Raw genomic sequence first — 19,241 nt, 5'->3', positions numbered from 1 at the left:
AATCAAAATCAACCAATTTTTTTTTATCTTTAAATGAAAAAATGCAAAAATTTATTAAAAACTGAATATTTTTCAGCTATCAAAAAGTATCAAAAACTTTTTTAAGCTTCTCAAAATATAAAAAAAATATTCAAATAAAACAAAATCAAAAAAAAAATGAATAGTTGCAATGCCCTAATTGCCTGAGTCGGGATCGAAATTTGATGTAAACATTGCACTATTCTCTCCTAGAAACTTGAATTTGTCGAATTTTGCTTGAATTTCCGTCAAAAAATGAATTGTCTGAGAGCTTTAGCTAAAAATGTTCCTTTAAATTTACGCGTAAGTTTTAATTTTTTATGATTTTTCTTGAAAATTAATTAAAATTTAATATTTTTTTTTATTTTTAGAGATCTTTCCATGTCACATCGGCGAATCCTTTGAACCTCGTTCCAATTGTTGTCGAGCAAACTGGTCGTGGCGAGCGAGCTTTTGACATTTTCTCGCGTTTATTGAAAGAAAGGATCATGTAAGCTCCGAATTTCCTTCAAAAAATCATAAACTTTCACTTTTTTTTGTTTTAGTTGCCTAATGGGACCTGTTCACGATGACTTGGCCTCGTTAATTGTCGCTCAACTTCTTTTTCTGCAGTCCGAGAGCAGCACAAAACCCATTCACATGTACATCAACAGTCCGGGCGGCGTCGTAACTGCCGGCTTAGCGATTTACGACACGATGCAATACGTCAAACCGCCAATTGCCACTTGGTGCGTCGGTCAGGCGTGCTCCATGGGTTCATTGCTGCTTGCTGCCGGTGCTCCTGGTATGCGACATGCCCTGCCAAATGCTCGAATTATGATCCATCAACCGTCGGGAGGCGCCCAGGGTCAAGCTACGGACATTCAGATCCAAGCCGAGGAAATTCTGAAGCTAAAAAAGCAGCTGACGGGAATTTACGCGAAACATTCCGGGCAAAATTTGGATGTTTTGACGGCAAAAATGGAACGTGATACATTTTTATCGCCCGACGAGGCGAAATCTCTGGGACTTATTGACAGTGTGTTGGAACATCCGCCCTCAGCGGCGCCCACGGAAAATACTTCGACCTAAAAAGCGTTCGAAACGCTCGAAAAATGGGTCTGACGTTGTTATGAACGACTGTTAGTTACGAAAAAATTAAAATTTTTAATCAAAAAATTAATTTTATTTTTTTAATCGAACAAATGTTGGATCGTCTGAACATTTCGTATCGTCGTGCAAATCGGCGGTTGATGTTTTACCGCCGGAACATCGATAAATTTCGCATAATGCGTGTTATCTTCGTCGTCACTATCGACGCAAGTCATGCCAAAAGTCGCCACTGGCTCGAGAAAATCCCCCAAACTCGGTTCGGGATCCTTTTCGTGACGAACGCGAGGCACGTAAATCTTCCGGGGACGATCCACGTCTAGCTCCAAGGCGGAATCGTTCACATTTATGGGACACAATCCGTGAAAAACGCTTACGTGACGCGGAAAATTGAGCGTTTTCGTCAGCTGGCGTCGCATGAGATGCGCAATTTCGGGCGAAATGAAATCTTTTTCCGTTTTGTCAAAGCCTTTGCCTGATCTGATGTCCTTTAATTCCTTGTAAAGATGCTTGGAGGAGTTTACGGTGTGTTTTGTGTACTTTTCTGTCGCTGGATTGAAGTCTTTTTGGTCCTCGGCATGCAAAGTGGCAACAGGTGTGGGACAAGAATTGATCCGAACTTGCTTTTTGTCGTCATTTGTGTTCGTTTTTCGACTGTTGATGGGCACTTCGGTGTTCCGGAGGATGGATTTCCGCACAACTTGAGAGAAATTTAATGAAAAATCAAGTTTTTTGATGGAAAGTGGGGAAAAGATGAAATTACCTTGGTTGAATTTTGGTTCAGGCATTGAAAATATGTGAAAATTTAATTTTTATAGAGTTTTTTGAGGGAAATTCGTCAATAACGAACAACTGTTGTTATTTAGGGTGACCAGATATCTTAGATTTCCATAGTGAGACGAATGAAATTGATAAAGGGCGCTCCAAAAAAAAAAAGTTTCATTTCATAAAATTATCGTTTTTGGTCAATTTTCAATTTTAACTTTTTATGAAAACTTTTAATAAAAAATTTTGAATTTTTGTAATTTTTTTTTTAATACCTAAAACATTTTTTTTTATTTAAAATATTATTAAAAATTTCAAAAAATTTTTAATTTTTTTTTATTGAAAAATTTGTATTTCAGTGGTTTTTGAGTTCAAATTTGCAAAATTATTTCAATATTTAGAATCAACATTTATCACCCAAAAACGTAAAAAAAATATAAATAAAATTTATAAGTTTTAATCAAAATATTTAATTTTAAACAAATAATTTTAATTTTTCTTATAAAAAAATATTTTTTTTAAAAAAATAATTTTATTTATTACAAATTTTTTTTTACTAATAGTTAAAAATTTTAGAAGTCTAAATCTAAAATAAAATTTAAAAAAAAGTCAAAAAATTCATCCAAAATTTTCGATTTTTTGGTCCATTTTTGAGAATTTTTACTTTTATTGAAAATTTTTTTTTTTATTTTTAATAAAAAAATATAATTTTTAACAAAAAAAAATATTTTTTATTAAAAAATGTTTAATAAAAGTTTTAATTATTTTTTTTTTAAATAGAATTATTAATTTTTTTAGGACGAATAAATTTTTATATTTTTTATAAAAATTTTTAAATTTTTGTCAAAAAAAACTCAAGAAAAAAAATTAAAATTAAATTTTTTGGAGCATTTTTTGTATCAAAAATCATGAAAAATTACAGTTTAAAAAAATATTTTAAAAAAATCTTAAAATATTTTTCGAAAAATTAAAGATTACAAAAATGTAATCAAATATTTTTTTTAAATTTTTTGAGTTGCTTCTGAAAAAAAATAAAAAAAAAACATTTTTTTTATCATATCTTACTTTTACTTTTATTTAATATTCTGGTCTAAATTATCTATTTGGTCTATTTTACGTGTACAGACATAAGTTTCGATAACATTTGAAGCTAAATTACGCAAATATATTATCTATTTTTTTTTTCACAAATCAAAACAAAATCCCAAAATCTGAGTAATTTACACGAAAAATCGTTCGAAAAAAAAAATTATTGACAAAAAATATCCCCTAAAACATGAGTGAGAACATCTGCTGAAGTTGTGATTTGTGGAGAAAAATTATCTATAAATATAACAATAATAAAAATAAAAAAAAAATAAAATGCGATGACGACCGAATCCTCTCTCTTAACTTAATTTTTTGTTTAGCAAAAGTTCCAAAAGTACTGCAGCAATACTTTTTTGTTGATGAAAAAATTTTTTCCTGCTGGATTTTTTTGTTTAGTCTTTGCGAGCTCTTCGTTTTCTGGTGGCTGGTTCGGGTGTTCGTTCGACTGGCGCTTGCACTTCTTCGGCATCTTCAGAGTTGTCGGGATCGCTGTTGCGTTCGCGATCGTCATCGTCATCGACTTCGTCAGCGGCATCTGCTTCGTTATCGGATGACGGGGCAAGAGGATCATCCAGTTCAGCGTGTTGATGGTGATCGGCATCGTCGTGCGATGGTTCGTCTGTTTTCTTGTGATGTTCGGTTTTTTCCTGTTTTTGAGAAAAAAATTGATAAAAATTGTAAGAATTTTTTTTTCAAAAATTGAAAAATAAAATTTTTATTAAATTTAACTAAAAATCCAAATTTTTTACTAAAAGAGTATCAGAAAAAATTTATTAAAATTAATAAATTTTAATTGAATTAAAAAAATATAAATTTTAATAAAATTTTACTTTTTAATTAAATATTTTTTATAATAAAAATTATTTTTTTTCTTTAAACAATTTTATTAAAAAAAAATCGATCAAAAAATAAAATTTACTCAAATAAAAAATTATTATTAAAAAAAATGTTTAAAAATTTAATATCTAAATGAAATTCTAATTGAACTATTAATTAAAATAAAATTTTTAATTCAAAATATTAATTTTATTTTTTTTTAATTTAGAAAATCTACGAAAAATTAAAATAAAAGCAAAAAAAAAATTAAATTAAAAAAATATTTTTAATAAAATTAATTAAAGCTTTAAAATAAATAAATAAAATAAAAATTTTTATAAAAATAAATAAAAAAAAAATAAAAATAAATAAATAAAAAAAAAATATTTTTTAAAAATATTTTTTTAAATTAAAAAATTTAAATTAAAAGAAAAAATAAAAAAAAAATTGTGCGATAAAAAAAAATCGAAGCAAAAAAAATTACCTTCTTTGGAGTCGATGGCGAGCAGCAAAGATACAACAAAATTGTAATTGGCAAGCCGATGGCAACTACATAAACTGCCCAAAGCCATGGATTAGCATTGGTATAGTTAACAATTCGTTGGACAAGGGTTTCCTAAAAAAAATTACAGGAAAATTGGATAAAAGGTTTCTAGCACTACTTTCCTAATTTACAGGAAAAAATACAGAAATCGAGCGAATTACAAAAAAAAATCATTGGAAGCCGTTTAAAAATTTTTCTTGATACCTCCTTGACGCGCTGTGCCAAAAAATAAATGTAGGCAACAACTGGAATGGCACAATAGCAAAAGTAAACGGCCCACCAACCAGGTTTGTAATTCAATCTTTTCAATAATCGCTCCCATAATGTATGCTTTTCGGTGCATTTTTGTTATTTTTTTGTGAAATTTCAGAAAAAAATTCAAGACTTACCGATTGTCTGTCGATTTGCTTGCGTTTGAGATCATAAGTTTGAGCGGCCCAGTCACGTACAACGGTTTCATCGTCGGAAATGACCAAGTTGTCGAAAAGAATATCGCCCGACATGGACCATAATTCGAATCCAACGGCACTCTAAAAGCAAAAAATTGTTAAAATTCAATTTTTTGACAATTTTCATCAATTTTGAGAGAAACTTACAATCGTGGTCATTTTAAATGGATGAAGATCCTCGAAAAAGTCTGGATTTGGAATGCGTCGTGGTGACCATTTTCCTTTGTAATTAGGATTATCGATGTAGGGTGCTCTCCATTTGCCCTTATAGTCGGGATTCTTCACGAGCGGCGCTTTCCACAAACCACATCCGACAGCTTTTTCGCACAAGGGATTTGGAATCAAAGGTGCTTCCCATTCTCCGTCGATATCAACGTCCCAATCGTCGGGTTTCTTGGCATCTGGATCGGCAATCATCTCTTCAAGGTCATCCAACCATCCGTCGGGCTTCACGGCATTCGGATCCGGGATTTGAGGAGGCGCATCTTCGTCCCAATCTTCGGGTTTGCGTGCTTCTGGGTCTGGAATGCGTTCGCGTTCGTCCCAATCTTCGGGTTTTTTGTCCGTGGGATCGTCAATTTCCTTCGGCGGATTTACGGGAGGCTGGAAATCCTCGAGAAGATGACCTTCGTTGACGATGTTGTGATCAACGCGAACCGTAAAAGTGTTGTCGGGACGCAAAACGAGTTGGTACAAGTGGGGTTGCTTGTCTTTGAAGGGCTCTTCCAAACGGTCTCTGTAAAAAAATTTTAAGACAAATATATAGAAGACTTTTTTTTTCAAAAATCGTTAAAAATTAATTTTAAATTTTTTATTAATTTTTAATATTTTTTTTAATTGAATTTTTAATAATTTTTTATGAATTTAAATTGAAAATCAAAAAGAGCAAAAACTTTTGCCTTAATTGATTTTCTGAAAAAAAAAAATTTAATTTAAATTCAAATATTTAAAATATTAATTTAAAAAATTATTAAAAATATTAGTAAAAAAATTACTAAAAAATCTTTAATATAAATTTTAAAAAATAATTAATTAAATTTTTGATTATAAATAATTAATTAATTAAATTTTTCTTCGGTTTTCAAATCAACTCGTCAAAAAATTAAAAAAAATAAATATTTTGATTTTAATTTTTAATTTTTTTTTTAAATTAGATTAAAAAAAATTATTTTAAAAAATTAAAAAAAAAGAAATTATTTTTAAGAATATTTAAAAAAAATTATAAAATTCAATTAATTTAATGGACGATTTTATAAGTATTATAAGTGTTATAGATTTTAGTTGAAAAAAACTCTGATCTTCAAAAAAAAAAAAACTTTGAAAAATAAATTTACAAAAAATAATTTTTAATTTAAATTAATGAAATTTTACTCTATATTTTTTTTTAATTATTTTTTTAATTTTTTTTTGTCAAAAATGAAAAAATTGGGAAAAAAAATTCTGAGCAAGATTCTTACAACATTACATCACTCACTTTGGCTTTTTGCTGTGTTTCTCCGTGATAGTGCCGTTAATTGGATTAATATGACGGAAAATGAAGTGTAACTTGGCATCATTGCCACACTTGTCTGGCCCAAACATAATTGTGTAAGGGGTTTTGTCTTGGAACTAAAAAAAAACGAAAAAAAAATCGTTTTAATTGGATTATAATTCCGTTGAACATTGTTCGACTTACTTGTGCCAAGTCAGCGGTATCCTTTCCTGACGACAACAATTTTATGTAAGAACCGCCGCATTCTTGCCCATCTTGCCACGTAACTTCGTATTGCACGACCAACGGTTTGTCCGCAAACACAAACGGCTTCGTCAATCGCGATGCAATGGCGGCATGTTTCGCCTTCGACTTCAACACGAGACCCAAATCGTCGCGCAAAATGCTCTTCATTGGCTCCTCAACGGCCCACAATCCATCGTACTTGGCGATATCTTCGTCAATGCCTTCCTTCTTGGCGCGCGATTTCACCCATTTCTTCTCGAATTCAGCTTTGTCGTCAAAATGCTCGGCAAAGTAGAATTTTCCGGGTTCAGGCACGGGACTCTTGTACTCGATAAAGTCTTCGGCATCTTCCGATTCAACAACGACACCATCATCGTCTTCATCCACAGTCAAAGGCTCCTCTTGACACACATTGCCGGCCACCAAGAGACCCAATATCAAGAGATTCAGTAGAAATTTATCTTTCATGATTGCTTTTTGATTTCCTAAAAGCGCAAAAAAAAAATCGTCAGCACTTTTTCGTCTAAAAATCCCGTGTTGACGATGAAAAATGCATGAATTCCCTGCTTTTGTTACACAAAATAATTAAAAAATCGATATGCAATTGGTGCTAGTGCGGATTCCCATCTACTCGAGGCACTTTTGTACACGCCGACGACCGAAATGCAACTAACTTCACACGTTCCGTCGTACTATCAATCAACATAGTAACGTAAAAAAAGGGGAGAAGTCATACAAAAAAAAAATCAAAGGGACTTTAAGTGAGTTTTTGTGTCAAATCACTCACGAATTGCATGCAACAATGAGGGCTTGGGTCACATGTCGTCCAAATTTCTCAAATTTCGTCACCAAACTCGCTGCGGATTAGTTTTTCGTGTAATGTTTACACAGAAAAAAAGGTCTCGGCAAACAGAGATAAAGAACGATTTTTGCCTGTCGTAGAGGTACACACGCACAAATTGCATTCAATTGATTACTCTGACGTGGTTCGATAATTTCTTATGCATTTTTCGCTGATTGCACGTGACGTGGGCGGTTGCCTTGAATTACCTTAACTAAAGTAGCATTAATGGAATGCTTTCCGCGTGTTTTTGAAGGATAAAGTCCAATTTTTATTAGACAATTATCGAAAAAAGGCCGGCCACTATTTCACTGAATAAATTGAAAACTAGTGATGTTCAAAGTGAGTCAAATGCGTTAACGATTTGAGTACTTGAATATTCAAAAAAGTTTGGCGGTTATTTTTGAATGAGAAAAAATAGAGTTGAAGATAAAATTTAAAGAAATTTTGTGAAAAAGTTTAAAATTGAATTTAAAGCAAGAAAAAATACTTTTTTTAAAGGGCTGCAAACTTCATTTAGTCAAAAGTATAATTTATTTGACTTAAGCTTGAGTAAAAGTCACTTAAGTTTGACTTAAGTAAAGTTCTTCAAATAACTTAATTTACCAATTTTTTATTTTAAATTTTCAAAATAAATTTAAAATTTAAATTTTTACCCAAATTTTAGTCGAATTTCAAAAAAAAATTGACTTTTGACATAATTTTATATTTTTTTAAGCTTGAGCTTTTGTAAAATTAAGTCAAAATATTCTTAAAGTTTTTCAATTTTAAAAAAATAAAAAAGCAAAAAAAAAAAATTTTTTAGATTTTCTACTTAGTTGGTTCAAGAATTTTTTGTTTTTTTTTTTTTTGTTAAGAGCCAATTTCCAATTAAAATTTTTTATCGAATTCTCATTTAATTAGATTCTTTCGAAGTTTTAGCGAAAGTGAGCTTTTTTTAGCGAAAGTGAGCTTTTTATTAGGTTTATTTACTTTTCTTTACTGATCTCCGTTTCCACAGAATTTTAGCATTCAAGAACTGAAAGGTGTCCTTTGTTGTTGAAGAATATTGCTTGTGATTTGACTTTAATTAAATTGTTTATTTTTTATTTTGTGAGGAAAATCTCATTTAAATCTAAACTTAAATTTTCATCAGTTATTAGCGAATCGAAGCCTAATAAGATTTTAATTTATTTCTTTCTCTATAAATTTTTAGTTTTTACTCTTCGAGCTTCTCATTAATCCAGTCGAGATATTTCGAAACTTGCACAAAAAGATTATTTTTAAAGCCAAGTGAGCCACAAGGACCTGAAATTTAAAAAAAATGCTAAAAACCTTAAATGTCTTGAGAGTTTTCTTCTCTCACCATAAGTCGCAACTCCAACTAAAGTAGCTTCGTCTTTATTTCCTTGTGCCAATGGTCCTCCGACATCTCCTTCACAAAGTCTTTTCGATGCAGATCCAGCACAAATATATCTATTGGTAGAAATTTCATCGTCCCAATCTTCAAGACATTTTCGTTGGGTTTGAATATCCATTTCTACTTTCTGAAAGTTGAAATTTAAAATTTTATTTAAAAATAAAGTTTTAAGATTTTACTAACATGAAGCACATCCGTTTCTCTTGGAATTCCTAAAATCCCTCCTACTTTTCCCCATCCAGCTGTCAATGCAGTTCCTGCTGGATATGTATCTTTCTTCTCTGGCAAATTAATCTTCGAGACACGATCATTCAACTCAAATGGCTCAGCAACTTTAAGCAATGCCAAGTCATGAGCTCCAAAGTCTTTATCTTTATTGCGATAATAATATTCGTGAACTTTAACTTCTGCAACTTCTCGTTTTTGTTCATTTCCGTCATCGTCTTCCAAATTGTGTTCTCCAGCGACAACAGTCAAGTCTTCGGATTCTTCAACACATCGAGCCGCAGTTAAAACATAATTTTCATTTAGAATTGAACCTCCACAAACATGAACTCCGCCAGATTGGACACTAACTACAAATGGAATTTCATTTGGCTTAACGCTGGATCCTCCAATAATTCGTACGGAATTTGCTGCTATTTCACTGAAAAATAAGGAAATAGTGAAAAGTAAGGTTGATGAAATAAGATTCATTTTTTGGTAAAATTCAAAACGAGAATGAAGCTTATTTTCTGTAAAACCGATGTATTTATAAGCGAAAACTTACAATCTTGAAAGTTGAAGACTTAATCTAACATCAATCAATGTGAAGAGCAAAGTTAAGTAAATAAAATTTTAGACAGTTGTCAAGCTCATTTTTCAGCTAAATGCTATATTTTAAAGTAAAATCGAAAAAAATCAATCTTTTTTTTAAAACATTTTTGAGAAAAATGAAAAATCATAAATAATTAATTAGATTTTACTATACCGCAGCTTTTTTTAGAAACTTAAAAAATGTTTACAAATAGTTGTAAAAACGAAAAATTCGATACTATGGTCCTTTCACAATTCCATACACCTCAAAACCAAAGGAAATGCACATTTTTATAAGCCGTTTTTACACAAAATGAACGTATTTTTAAGCTTAAAAATGAAATTTTTCAAGTCAAGATCTAAAAACTTTTGACTTTTAAAAAATAATTTCCTATTGATACCTTGATCATTTTTAAAAAAAATGTGAAAAAGCTTACTACACACACACACACAGGGAATACATTTTTCTTCAAAATGCGGTAAAAAAGAGTTTATTTTAATTGATATATCGACAATTTTAATAAAAGAAGGCTTGCATCAAAGGAAATGCATAGACCTCAATAAAAAATGGGTTCATCTTGATCAATTTAAAAACTTAAAAAAATCTTTTTGAAATTCTTATCAATTGATATCTTGAAGATTCTTTTATGTAAAATAAAAATCTGTAGAAAATGTGTCCTTTAATTGAATTCAACAAATTTATTAAACATACTGAACAATAATTTCAATAAAGTTCACGTTACTCAATCGTCTTTTCTATCCAATCCTTCAACTGCGAAACCATCGCAAATTTACTAGATTGCGTACTACTAGGACATTTATTTGTATTTTTCGGAATAAACGGAATCGTAGCAACACCAATTAACACAAAATTGCCTTCATGTTCTTGAACTAAAGGAGCTCCATCGTCCCATTTACAAATTGGTGAAGTATTTGAATGAGTAGCACAAAACATTGGTCCTGCTGCTGATTCAATGCAACCATTTTTCGGACTAATTCTAACTTCTGCCTTCATCAAGTCATTAGGTCTCATATAAATGATCGACGTTCCTCCCCATCCAGCAACCCAACTTTTACCCGATGGGTAAGTATTCTTTTCAGGTAAAGATACAGCTTTCACGTGCTCTCCAAATACAAAGGGTTCGTTTAATTGTCCGACAGCAACATCATAAAGGGCATTTGGTTTCGCTTCTTGATCAAAATCTGGATGAGCAACTACTTTGGTTAATTCTCTTCGATGTTCATGATTTGTCCATGCTGATATGTAATGGACTCCAGCTTTAAAAAGTTAATATTAAAACTTTTAGATTTTTACTTCAAATTGTTTAAATTACCAACAGCATTTAAGTTTTCCTTATCGTGAGATGTTAGACAAGAAGCTGTACTAATGATCCAATTTTTGTTCAAAATAGCTCCATTGCATAAAATTGGTTCGTCGGGTCCTTCATTGACTAACAATATGGCTACTTGATATGGAAATTCATGTTTTCCCGCGGGAATTCCTTTATAAATACAAAAACTTGGAGAAACTAAAAATATTAATACAGAAATTGTACGAAAAACGACTTCCATGATCAAGCTCTTGTTCTGTAATGAAAAATTTAAGTTTAAGAAACATGATAGTATTTGTGAAAAGGTGATATTTGATAAATCAATCAAAAGTTAAATTTATGAAACTGTTTACTTGAAACTATTTGTTTTTAAACGTTAGTCAGATGATATATTTCTATCAAATTTGACTTCCCATCTTAAAGATATAAAAGGAGGGCAAAAACAGTTTCTTTGTCATTTTCAAATCTCTAAATGAAAATGAGGTTTGTGCTTTTATTAGTTTGTGCAGCTTTGGCTTTCGTGAATTGCCAGCCAGGTAATCACTCTGGAAACAGGATTGTTGGAGGAGAATGGGCTAGACGTAAGTATTTAAAATTTTGTTAATTTGAGGAATAACTTAATTTTTTCTAGATGGAGAGTTTCCGTGGATTGTTACTATTCATATAAATGGAAGGCGTAAGTAAAAGTTTTTTTTAAGTTTCTCAAAGAAACAAATTTAAAATTACCTTTTAGACTACTGCGGCGGAAGCATCGTCAATAACTACTGGGTTGTAACAGCAGCTCATTGTGTTCATCCCGTAAATCAGTGTGTCGTTTATGCCGGCGCTTATGATATCTTCCAATGGACAACTGGAACTGAACAAACTCGTAAAGTAGCTCGATTCTTCGCACACGAAGCTTATGGCCCTCAAATCGGTCCCAATGACATTGCAATGTTGAAAGTAACACAACCTTTTGAATTTAATCAATATGTGAGAACCGTACAGCTTCCATGGCCTAACACGTATCCAAGTGGTTGGGCTTTGGCTGCTGGTTGGGGAGATCAATCACGAGACCAGAGCGGAAATTATGCACAATATTTGAAGAAAGCATGGCTGCCAATTCATACGAGCGAAAAATGTGCCGAACTTTATCGCGTTTTCTCAATTAAATATGACAAACGAGTAAATGTATGTGCTGGACAATTAGATGGATCACATGCTACATGGTAAGAAATTTATTTGATGAGTTGAAAATATTTTAACTTACTTTTTTCTCTTTGAACAGTAATGCCGATTCTGGGTAAGTAAAAAAAAATAATTGAAATTTGTAGTAGAAATAAAACTTTGAAATATTTTTAGTGGCCCATTGACACAAGATGGAGTTTTAGTTGGCGTCGTTTCATGGGGACCTCAACCTTGTGCATTGCCAAATCGTCCAGGAGTATTTGTACTGACTTCTTCTTTCGTCAACTGGATTCAGCAACATATGCAAACTTAAAACCTTATAAGTCTTAAAATATCGCGATCATGTTTTTGTTAAACCTAACCTCAATTTAATTTAACTTTTCAATATACATTTCAAAATTTAATTATAATTTAAAGAAAAATTACATAAAAGTTAAAAAGAGAGAGATATTGACTGATAATAAATTATTTCGAGTTGAAGTCATTGAAATTTCGATAATTTTGATTTTCAAGAAAATTTTACAAGAAGAATCATTAAAAATCTTAAAATTTAACCTTAATTCGTTGAAAATTTCCTAAAATTGCGATTAAAATCCATAAAAAATATTTTTTTTAATAAAAATTTTGAAACAGAAATTTGTTCAATAAAATTTTTGACATCACTAAATTTTTCCTCCAATCCCATGGCTTCATTTTAAAATTTTCCGTTACACAGGCTGTATGACGTATACGTTGTACATAAATAAAATACTCTGAAGCTGAAGCTTTTGACTCATTTTTATGATATTTTCCGAAAAAATCTTCACAAGAGACAAACATTTGAATTTTCCTTCGTGAAAACTTAAGAATTTTTCTGAAAAAGTTCTAAAATTAAAAAATTATGAAATTGTAAGCAGTTTTCAAGTGAGACGAATGAAAGTGATAAAATATAAATTTGCCACACGATAATTCAAGAATTTGCTAAATGAAAACAAAAGAGCAAAATAAAATTTCTTTATGTTGTTTTTCGCTTAAAATCTCTCAAAACCAGTAAAAGTATGCGAAATTAATAGAATAAAATCGAAATTTGTGTCTAAAATAACAGAAAATGTGAATTAAAAATGTGCACATCAAACTTTTACTCGAGATATCGACGATTTATGCGACCACTGTTGATTCTGATCTATTTGCTGCTCTTGATTCTCGTCGTCCCGTACCTAATTGTGAACTCCGTGAAGGATGGATTCAAAAGCAAGGACCAGCTCGTACTCATCAGTGGACTTTTCGTCATTCTGGCACTGCCAATTAGCTTTTGGCATATTTCGCAGCACATCGGTAAATATTTTTTTTTCATTCATTGTGTAATAAATTTTTTGAAGCTTTTTCGTCGTCTAATGAGTCATTTCTCCTGTAATCTTATCTCTTTTTTTTAATTATTTTTAGTTCATTTTACGAAGCCGGCCTTGCAAAAACACATAATCCGAATACTGTGGATGGTGCCGATTTACGCTTTAAATGCCGTAAGTAGAAAAAAAATTCCGTTTTAGCCATAAATGTAAATCACTTATTTACGACGCAACGTCTCTTTGTTGTTGCAGTGGTTCGGTTTGTTATGGCCAGCGCACTCAATTTATATGGATTCCGTACGCGAATGCTACGAAGCCTATGTGATATATAACTTCATGAAGTATCTTTTGAATTACTTGAATCTCCAGATGGATTTAGTGGCAAACCTAGAAGATAAGCCCCAAGTGAAACACTTTTTTCCGTTGTGCTGTTTGCCCACATGGGAGATGGGGCGGGAATTTGTGCATAATTGTAAGGAGTTTTTTTTTTACATTTTCATCGTTTTTGCAATTCAAGACGCTTTTTATACCTTTCTGGTGTAAAAATAGACTAAAAAGACATTTGGTATGGTTTTTGATGGTTTTTGACATTAAAATTCATCATTTTGAATATTTTTCTTAAGCCATTCAAATTAATACGAAAAGTTTTATTCAAAATTTTATGTTAAAATTGACGAAAAGGAGGCAAAATATCGTTTTGGAAAAGTAATTTTGGTTAAAAAAAAATTACTGAAAATTAGAATTAGAGAAAATTTTATTCCAAAAATGTTTTTTCTCGCTTTTTTCATGCATTTTACTGCTAAAAATTTGAGTAAAAATTTTAAGGCGAATAATTTTAATATTTTTGCATTTTTTCAATTTTATTAACAAATTTTTTAAAAAATTAGGAGAAAAATTAGAATTAAAATTTAAAAATTTTTCAAATAAAAAGAAAAATTTTACCCTGAACGAATTGAGCTTATAGCTTATATTCATTAATTTTTTTAAATGAAAATTTTTAATTTATTGAATATTGTTTGAAATAGATTTTTTATTTAATTTTTATCTAATTTGGGGACCAAATTTTAAATTATTTTACAAAAAAAAAATTAATTAAAAATTTTAATAATTTTTTTTTTATTAGATTAAAATAAAAAATAATAATTAAAAATAATTAATAGGAGTTTTAATTAAATAATTAATAATTTTTATTAATTAAATTTTAATTTTTTTTTTAAATTTAAAAATTTTTTTTTTTTTTTTTTTTTTTACGAAAAATTTTTTTTTAAGTTTTTTAGTATTTTAAGAACTTATAATTTTCAAAGAATTGATTTCAAAATTTTACCTTCGAAAAATGTTTTTTCTGATTTTTTATTTATTTTTTTTTTAATTTATTTTTTTTAATAATTTTTTAAATTTAAAATTGATTTTATTTTACTTTTTTTATTTTTTAAAAAATTTAATTATTAAAAAAAAATAATAAAAAAATCGATTGCTGCTCCAAGCATCAATATTTTTTTCTTAATTCTAACAAAAAAAAATTTTATTTTTTTCTCAATTTTTAGGCAAACACGGAATCTTACAGTACGCCGTTGTTCGACCAATTACCACATCAATCGCTTTGTAAGTTCCGCAAAATTCCCATTCTTATCAATTTCATTATTTTTTCCTGTTTTTTTCAGCATTTGCGAGATGAACGACGTGTACGGCGAAGGTCAATTCAAGTTCAATGTCGCCTACATTTACATCCTCTTCATCAACAACATCTCCCAAACGCTCGCCATGTACTGTCTCGTGCTCTTCTACAAGGCAAATCGCCAAGAATTGTCCCCCATGAAGCCGCTACCAAAGTTTCTCTGCATCAAAGCCGTCATTTTCTTCTCGTTCTTCCAAGGGGTCCTCATCGAGTTCCTCGTCTACTTCGGATTTATCAGCAACGTCTTCGGCGAAGACGATTTTGACAAAACGGATCCGCATTTACTCTCGACCAAACTGCAAAATTTCCTCATTTGCATCGAAATGTTCCTCGCTGCGGTGGCGCATCACTATTCCTTCCCGCACAAACCGTTCCACATCAACGCCCCGAACTACGACAACACGACAAATCGCGGCTTCTTGAATGCGCTCAAGACAATGCTCGACATCAGCGACGTGCGTGACGACATTGGCGAACACATTGGCGTTGTGGGAAGTTCCTTTGCGCGTCGCTTGCAGGGACGAAGTAATTATTATCACGTTCCGCGAGGACGAGTCGGGGGCGAACGTGAATATCTCATCACGGATCAATTGAATTATCAGTCGTCGTCGTCGACGACGGGAGCGAAACACGCGAATCGCTACGGAGCGATGAATATCGTGAAGCCGCCGCCGAAACGCGAAGATGACGGATTTGTGCAGGCAAATCTCTTCAGCGTGAATTATCCGTTATCGACGCAGAGCAGCATGACGCAGTCGTCTTCGAGTCGCACCGAGACGGAAAATACCACGACAGGCGGCGGCGGCAACTCCTCGACGCAGAACATTAAAAAGTCTGATAGTAGTAATAGTGATTGGATTGCCGGCGGCGGAGGCGGCATCGTGGAGCAGCAACCAAATGATTTTATCGAGGTCAATGTCAGAGGACGCGAACAAACTCACATTAATTACAAATATGAGGGAGACAAGAAGACCTAAAACCGAAAATTGAGTGTGAATCGTACTAGAAATTGTTTTTTTTTCGCTGCGTGAATGTTGAATTTATTTTTTTTAGAGATTAAGAAGTGTTTGTTAGTCACTTTTCTCCTTTATTTACATTTATTCCCCGTAATTTAGTTTACACGAGTAGCATGTAGGCTAGAATTAACGAATGAATCCGTTTTATTTTATAAGTTTATGTTTAAAAGAGTTAGAAGTAAAAAAAATAAAATATATTCGATATTTTCTTGTATAAATAAAAAGAATTGCGTTTTTTTTTTCTTGATATTAGCGATTCTACGATTTTTTGTGGCGTCAAGAATTTTTTGTTTTAATTTTTAGAACGAATTTATTTAGTCAAAATTATTTGACTTAAACTTGAGGATACTCCAAAAACATTTTTTGTTTCGCGTTTTATGTTTGAAATGAATATCGTGGAGGATATAGAAATTTATTTTATTTGACTCATTTTTTCTTATCAAAAAATTCTTTCAAAATTGTTTTAGTCGTTAATTTTTTTTTTCTCGAAGTTTTGTTGAAAACAAAAAAAAATGACTTTAGACTAGAAGCTTAAGCTCAAGTCAAAAATCTTAAAAAGCAAGTAAAATTTAAAAAAATTTTTGAACTTAAAAGGTTAAGGAGGCCTCCCCTGAAAAAAAAACAAAAAAAAGGACAAAAAAAATTTCATCAAAAACTACAATTTTTAAATCTATTTTCATATAATTTTAAGAATTTTTCAAAGTTTTTTCAAATTTTTGTTTTAAAAATTGCATTTTCACATGGATTTCCTTCTCAAATCGATCTCAAATAAAAATTTTCTTTAAAATTACAAAGATTATTTTTCTAAAAATTTGACAGCTGTTTTTTATGATAGGTACCTCCTACTAATTTTTTTTTTAATTTTAAATAAAATGTTTTTAATTTATTTTCAAATATACAAATATCAATGCAAAAAAACTTAAAACAGCAAATAAATATATTAATTAACGGTCAAAATTCGTTTAATTTTTGGCATTTTGTAAGAAAAAAATTATTTTAATTTTTTTTTATTTTTTTTCTGTTTCAAAAATTTTGATCTAAACTCCATATAAAATAAATTACTTTCATTATAAGATTTAGAAACTATCAATTTTTTCGTTTCAGACATCGGATAATTTTTTTAACCATATAAGACCGCTCCAAATTTATTTCGAACTTTTTGTCCCAAAAACTTTTTTTCAAAAGTTGGGGGGGGGCAAAATAAAAAAAAAAATGAAATACTTTTTCATACAAATGACAAAATTTTAACAGTTTTTTGTCAATAATTAATATTTTAGTTTATTTTATTGATATTTGATAATTTAAAATTCATCTCAGAGTATTTCAAGTTAAAAATTTAACAAAAAAAATTTGTAAAAATAACTGTCAAAAATTTTTGAAAATAAATTTTTTTGAAAAAAATTTCAAAGAAGAAAATTCATGTTGAATACGATTTTAAATACCAAAATTCTTAAAAATTTAAAAAAAAAATTTAAAATTTTGGGAAATTTCTTGAAAAAAATATGAAAAAAGACCAAAAAACGGCCAATTTTGATGAAATTTTATATATTTTTTTTTATTTTACCCCATTGGATTTTCGGCTCCTGAAATGAAGCATGGGACAAAAAGTTCAAAAAAATTTGGAGCGGCCTAAAATCAAAAAAATATTTTATAAAAAATATTAATTTTAGGATCATAAAATTTAATTAAAAAATATTTGACGAGGAGATACTATGTTTTTTTTTTCTTAAAAAATTAAACATTCTTTATTTCAGTTTCAAGAATCCTACAAAAAAAAAATTGATCAACTTGATCTTTACTCAATTGACATTTGGTATGAAATTTTCAGCAATTTCTGATTTGCTTTGAGCAACGCTTCCAGCTTTTTTTCTTTTGCCCGATGAACAAAAAAGGATCTAACATCTAATCCAAAATTTTGACGATTTTGTTCTTTCAACAAAATAATCAACTTCTTCAAGAATTGCAAAGATACACTCATGCTCGGAATATTTAATGCCTTTAGACTCTTCATTGCTTTCACGAGACCCAAAATAATCGAATCTTTTATCGCATGTCGCGGAATGCAGGTCAAAACTTCGAGTTTCGGCATTTTTTGTATCTTTGTCATGTCAATAGGGGTCTTAAGATCCAAATACAAACTCTGCAAATTCGTCATTTTTGTGATTTCGTCCAAAGTTATTCCGGTGCTCCAGCCATAACACAAGTTAAGATGCTCCAGTTGATTTTTGTTGCGTAATTTCGCCAACAATAAATTGACTTCATTCAATTCATGCGATTCCATCAAACTTACGACGCTCAAAGAAAGGCTTTTCAAATGCAACAAATCACTTAAACAGCTGATGGATGGCACAGAAAACGCGCAAACGATTTTCAATACTTGCAGGTTGGTTGCATGTTTCATGATATCATCGAGAATTTGCTGATTTAAAAACGAAAAGTAGTCTAATCCCTCCAAAGATGGATTTTTCACGAGAATTTGCGAGAATTTTTCGCATACGCCTGCACAGCGACCGATTTTCAAATACTTCAAATCAGAAAAGTGTAGAAAAAACTTTTCGGTAATGTAGTCATTGCCGTCAACTAGCAACGCTTCAAGTGTTATGCCTTCAAAACGTTCACCAAAGTCATCATCGAATTCGCAAAATGTCATTTCCAAGTATTTCAACTGCGTGGCCACAACTTTCGAGCTTCCCGCAAACCGAAATTCTTCAAATTCTAATCTTTCGATGTTCGGACAAAGATTCAAAATCGCCTCTAATGATAAATTGTTGCCATGAATTTGCAGCATTTTCATAAATGGACCCGAATATTCGAGAATGCTGCTCAAAACTGCTTTGTCTTGATGACTGCATGATTGTAATCCATAATATTTGTGACGACAACGATCTGCCAAGGCATGAAAACGTTGACAAACTTTGCGAATATTCAAAAGTTCCAAAAGATCCAAGTAATCCATGATGAGAAGCAAGCAATCGTTGTTCAAATCCATCAAAGTGAGCGGAATGTCGTCAATATCTGTTGAAATTTTGATGTTTTAACGAAAATTTTGAAGCAAATAAGGGTAAGAACTTACTTAAATCGCTCATAGATTGACACAAATTCTCTATGGAATCGTCTGGAGAACTCATTTTTGTGAAAAATCCTGTGAAATTAAAAAAAAATAATTTATAAGTGACAAAGCTTCAAGAAACATAACCTCAAAATT

General features: G+C 30.8%; 7 protein-coding genes across 9 annotated transcripts; 3 read left to right on the top strand and 4 right to left on the bottom strand.

Moving 5' to 3' along the window:
* Positions 1-186: 186 nt before the first annotated feature.
* LOC134829870 (ATP-dependent Clp protease proteolytic subunit, mitochondrial) lies at positions 187-1,174 on the top strand. Its single transcript, XM_063843159.1, has 3 exons — positions 187-321; positions 390-508; positions 564-1,174. The coding sequence occupies exons 1-3, from the start codon at positions 274-276 to the stop codon at positions 1,087-1,089; spliced, it is 693 nt and encodes a 230-aa protein (XP_063699229.1). The 5' UTR covers positions 187-273; the 3' UTR covers positions 1,090-1,174.
* Positions 1,168-1,985, bottom strand: LOC134829871 (uncharacterized). The gene is made up of 2 exons (XM_063843160.1): positions 1,871-1,985; positions 1,168-1,807 (listed from the first exon to the last, which is right to left on the bottom strand). The coding sequence occupies exons 1-2, from the start codon at positions 1,893-1,895 to the stop codon at positions 1,191-1,193; spliced, it is 642 nt and encodes a 213-aa protein (XP_063699230.1). The 5' UTR covers positions 1,896-1,985; the 3' UTR covers positions 1,168-1,190.
* A 945-nt stretch (positions 1,986-2,930) lies between these two features.
* LOC134830631 (calnexin) lies at positions 2,931-7,654 on the bottom strand. Of its 3 annotated transcripts, none has more exons than XM_063844178.1 (7): positions 7,538-7,654; positions 6,446-6,972; positions 6,245-6,378; positions 4,918-5,506; positions 4,711-4,851; positions 4,526-4,651; positions 2,931-3,608 (listed from the first exon to the last, which is right to left on the bottom strand). In XM_063844178.1, exons 2-7 carry the CDS (start codon positions 6,953-6,955, stop codon positions 3,354-3,356), a joined length of 1,755 nt encoding a protein of 584 aa, XP_063700248.1. In that variant the 5' UTR covers positions 6,956-6,972; positions 7,538-7,654; the 3' UTR covers positions 2,931-3,353. The 3 variants fall into 3 exon arrangements, with proteins under 3 accessions (XP_063700248.1, XP_063700246.1, XP_063700247.1); XM_063844176.1 differs by lacking the exon at positions 4,526-4,651 and adding an exon at positions 4,262-4,393; XM_063844177.1 differs by lacking the exons at positions 4,526-4,651; positions 7,538-7,654 and adding an exon at positions 4,262-4,393 and having other exon boundaries at positions 6,446-7,126.
* A 732-nt stretch (positions 7,655-8,386) lies between these two features.
* Positions 8,387-9,437, bottom strand: LOC134830535 (coagulation factor IX-like). Its single transcript, XM_063844044.1, has 3 exons — positions 8,911-9,437; positions 8,674-8,854; positions 8,387-8,615 (listed from the first exon to the last, which is right to left on the bottom strand). Exons 1-3 carry the CDS (start codon positions 9,421-9,423, stop codon positions 8,527-8,529), a joined length of 783 nt encoding a protein of 260 aa, XP_063700114.1. The 5' UTR covers positions 9,424-9,437; the 3' UTR covers positions 8,387-8,526.
* A 761-nt stretch (positions 9,438-10,198) lies between these two features.
* LOC134830923 (venom peptide isomerase heavy chain-like) lies at positions 10,199-11,102 on the bottom strand. The gene is made up of 2 exons (XM_063844539.1): positions 10,857-11,102; positions 10,199-10,800 (listed from the first exon to the last, which is right to left on the bottom strand). Exons 1-2 carry the CDS (start codon positions 11,092-11,094, stop codon positions 10,262-10,264), a joined length of 777 nt encoding a protein of 258 aa, XP_063700609.1. The 5' UTR covers positions 11,095-11,102; the 3' UTR covers positions 10,199-10,261.
* Positions 11,103-11,310: 208 nt separating this feature from the next.
* On the top strand, positions 11,311-12,631 carry LOC134829752 (prostasin-like). The gene is made up of 5 exons (XM_063842996.1): positions 11,311-11,434; positions 11,485-11,529; positions 11,587-12,061; positions 12,121-12,135; positions 12,195-12,631. Exons 1-5 carry the CDS (start codon positions 11,326-11,328, stop codon positions 12,331-12,333), a joined length of 783 nt encoding a protein of 260 aa, XP_063699066.1. The 5' UTR covers positions 11,311-11,325; the 3' UTR covers positions 12,334-12,631.
* Positions 12,632-12,990: 359 nt separating this feature from the next.
* On the top strand, positions 12,991-16,245 carry LOC134829751 (transmembrane protein 184C). The gene is made up of 5 exons (XM_063842995.1): positions 12,991-13,334; positions 13,443-13,519; positions 13,598-13,817; positions 14,890-14,947; positions 15,007-16,245. Exons 1-5 carry the CDS (start codon positions 13,121-13,123, stop codon positions 15,995-15,997), a joined length of 1,560 nt encoding a protein of 519 aa, XP_063699065.1. The 5' UTR covers positions 12,991-13,120; the 3' UTR covers positions 15,998-16,245.
* Positions 16,246-19,241: the final 2,996 nt, after the last annotated feature.

The sequence above is a fragment of the Culicoides brevitarsis genome, chromosome 2 (assembly GCF_036172545.1).
Source record: "Culicoides brevitarsis isolate CSIRO-B50_1 chromosome 2, AGI_CSIRO_Cbre_v1, whole genome shotgun sequence".
Taxonomy (NCBI): domain Eukaryota; kingdom Metazoa; phylum Arthropoda; class Insecta; order Diptera; family Ceratopogonidae; genus Culicoides; species Culicoides brevitarsis.
This window is presented reverse-complemented; position numbering and strand designations above follow the sequence as displayed.

Excerpts from the sequence above, each read along its gene's own strand:
- LOC134829751 (XM_063842995.1), top strand. The coding sequence starts at position 13,121 with ATGTGCACATCAAACTTTTACTCGAGATATCGACGATTTATGCGACCA. Across the intron at positions 13,520-13,597 it reads CGATTTACGCTTTAAATGCC|TGGTTCGGTTTGTTATGGCC; the intron begins GTAAGTAGAAAA and ends TTGTTGTTGCAG. Across the intron at positions 13,818-14,889 it reads GCGGGAATTTGTGCATAATT|GCAAACACGGAATCTTACAG; the intron begins GTAAGGAGTTTT and ends CTCAATTTTTAG.
- LOC134830923 (XM_063844539.1), bottom strand. The coding sequence starts at position 11,094 with ATGGAAGTCGTTTTTCGTACAATTTCTGTATTAATATTTTTAGTTTCT. Across the intron at positions 10,801-10,856 it reads GGAAAACTTAAATGCTGTTG|CTGGAGTCCATTACATATCA; the intron begins GTAATTTAAACA and ends AACTTTTTAAAG.
- LOC134829752 (XM_063842996.1), top strand. The coding sequence starts at position 11,326 with ATGAAAATGAGGTTTGTGCTTTTATTAGTTTGTGCAGCTTTGGCTTTC. Across the intron at positions 11,435-11,484 it reads TGGAGGAGAATGGGCTAGAC|ATGGAGAGTTTCCGTGGATT; the intron begins GTAAGTATTTAA and ends AATTTTTTCTAG. Across the intron at positions 11,530-11,586 it reads TATTCATATAAATGGAAGGC|ACTACTGCGGCGGAAGCATC; the intron begins GTAAGTAAAAGT and ends ATTACCTTTTAG.
- LOC134830535 (XM_063844044.1), bottom strand. The coding sequence starts at position 9,423 with ATGAATCTTATTTCATCAACCTTACTTTTCACTATTTCCTTATTTTTC. Across the intron at positions 8,855-8,910 it reads GAGAAACGGATGTGCTTCAT|AAAGTAGAAATGGATATTCA; the intron begins GTTAGTAAAATC and ends TTCAACTTTCAG. Across the intron at positions 8,616-8,673 it reads AGTTGGAGTTGCGACTTATG|GTCCTTGTGGCTCACTTGGC; the intron begins GTGAGAGAAGAA and ends TTTAAATTTCAG.
- LOC134829870 (XM_063843159.1), top strand. The coding sequence starts at position 274 with ATGAATTGTCTGAGAGCTTTAGCTAAAAATGTTCCTTTAAATTTACGC. Across the intron at positions 322-389 it reads ATGTTCCTTTAAATTTACGC|AGATCTTTCCATGTCACATC; the intron begins GTAAGTTTTAAT and ends TTTTATTTTTAG. Across the intron at positions 509-563 it reads TTATTGAAAGAAAGGATCAT|TTGCCTAATGGGACCTGTTC; the intron begins GTAAGCTCCGAA and ends TTTTTGTTTTAG.
- LOC134829871 (XM_063843160.1), bottom strand. The coding sequence starts at position 1,895 with ATGCCTGAACCAAAATTCAACCAAG. Across the intron at positions 1,808-1,870 it reads TGAACCAAAATTCAACCAAG|TTGTGCGGAAATCCATCCTC; the intron begins GTAATTTCATCT and ends ATTTCTCTCAAG.
- LOC134830631 (XM_063844176.1), bottom strand. The coding sequence starts at position 6,955 with ATGAAAGATAAATTTCTACTGAATCTCTTGATATTGGGTCTCTTGGTG. Across the intron at positions 5,507-6,244 it reads AAACACAGCAAAAAGCCAAA|AGACCGTTTGGAAGAGCCCT; the intron begins GTGAGTGATGTA and ends ATTTTTTTACAG. Across the intron at positions 4,852-4,917 it reads CATTTAAAATGACCACGATT|AGTGCCGTTGGATTCGAATT; the intron begins GTAAGTTTCTCT and ends TTTTGCTTTTAG.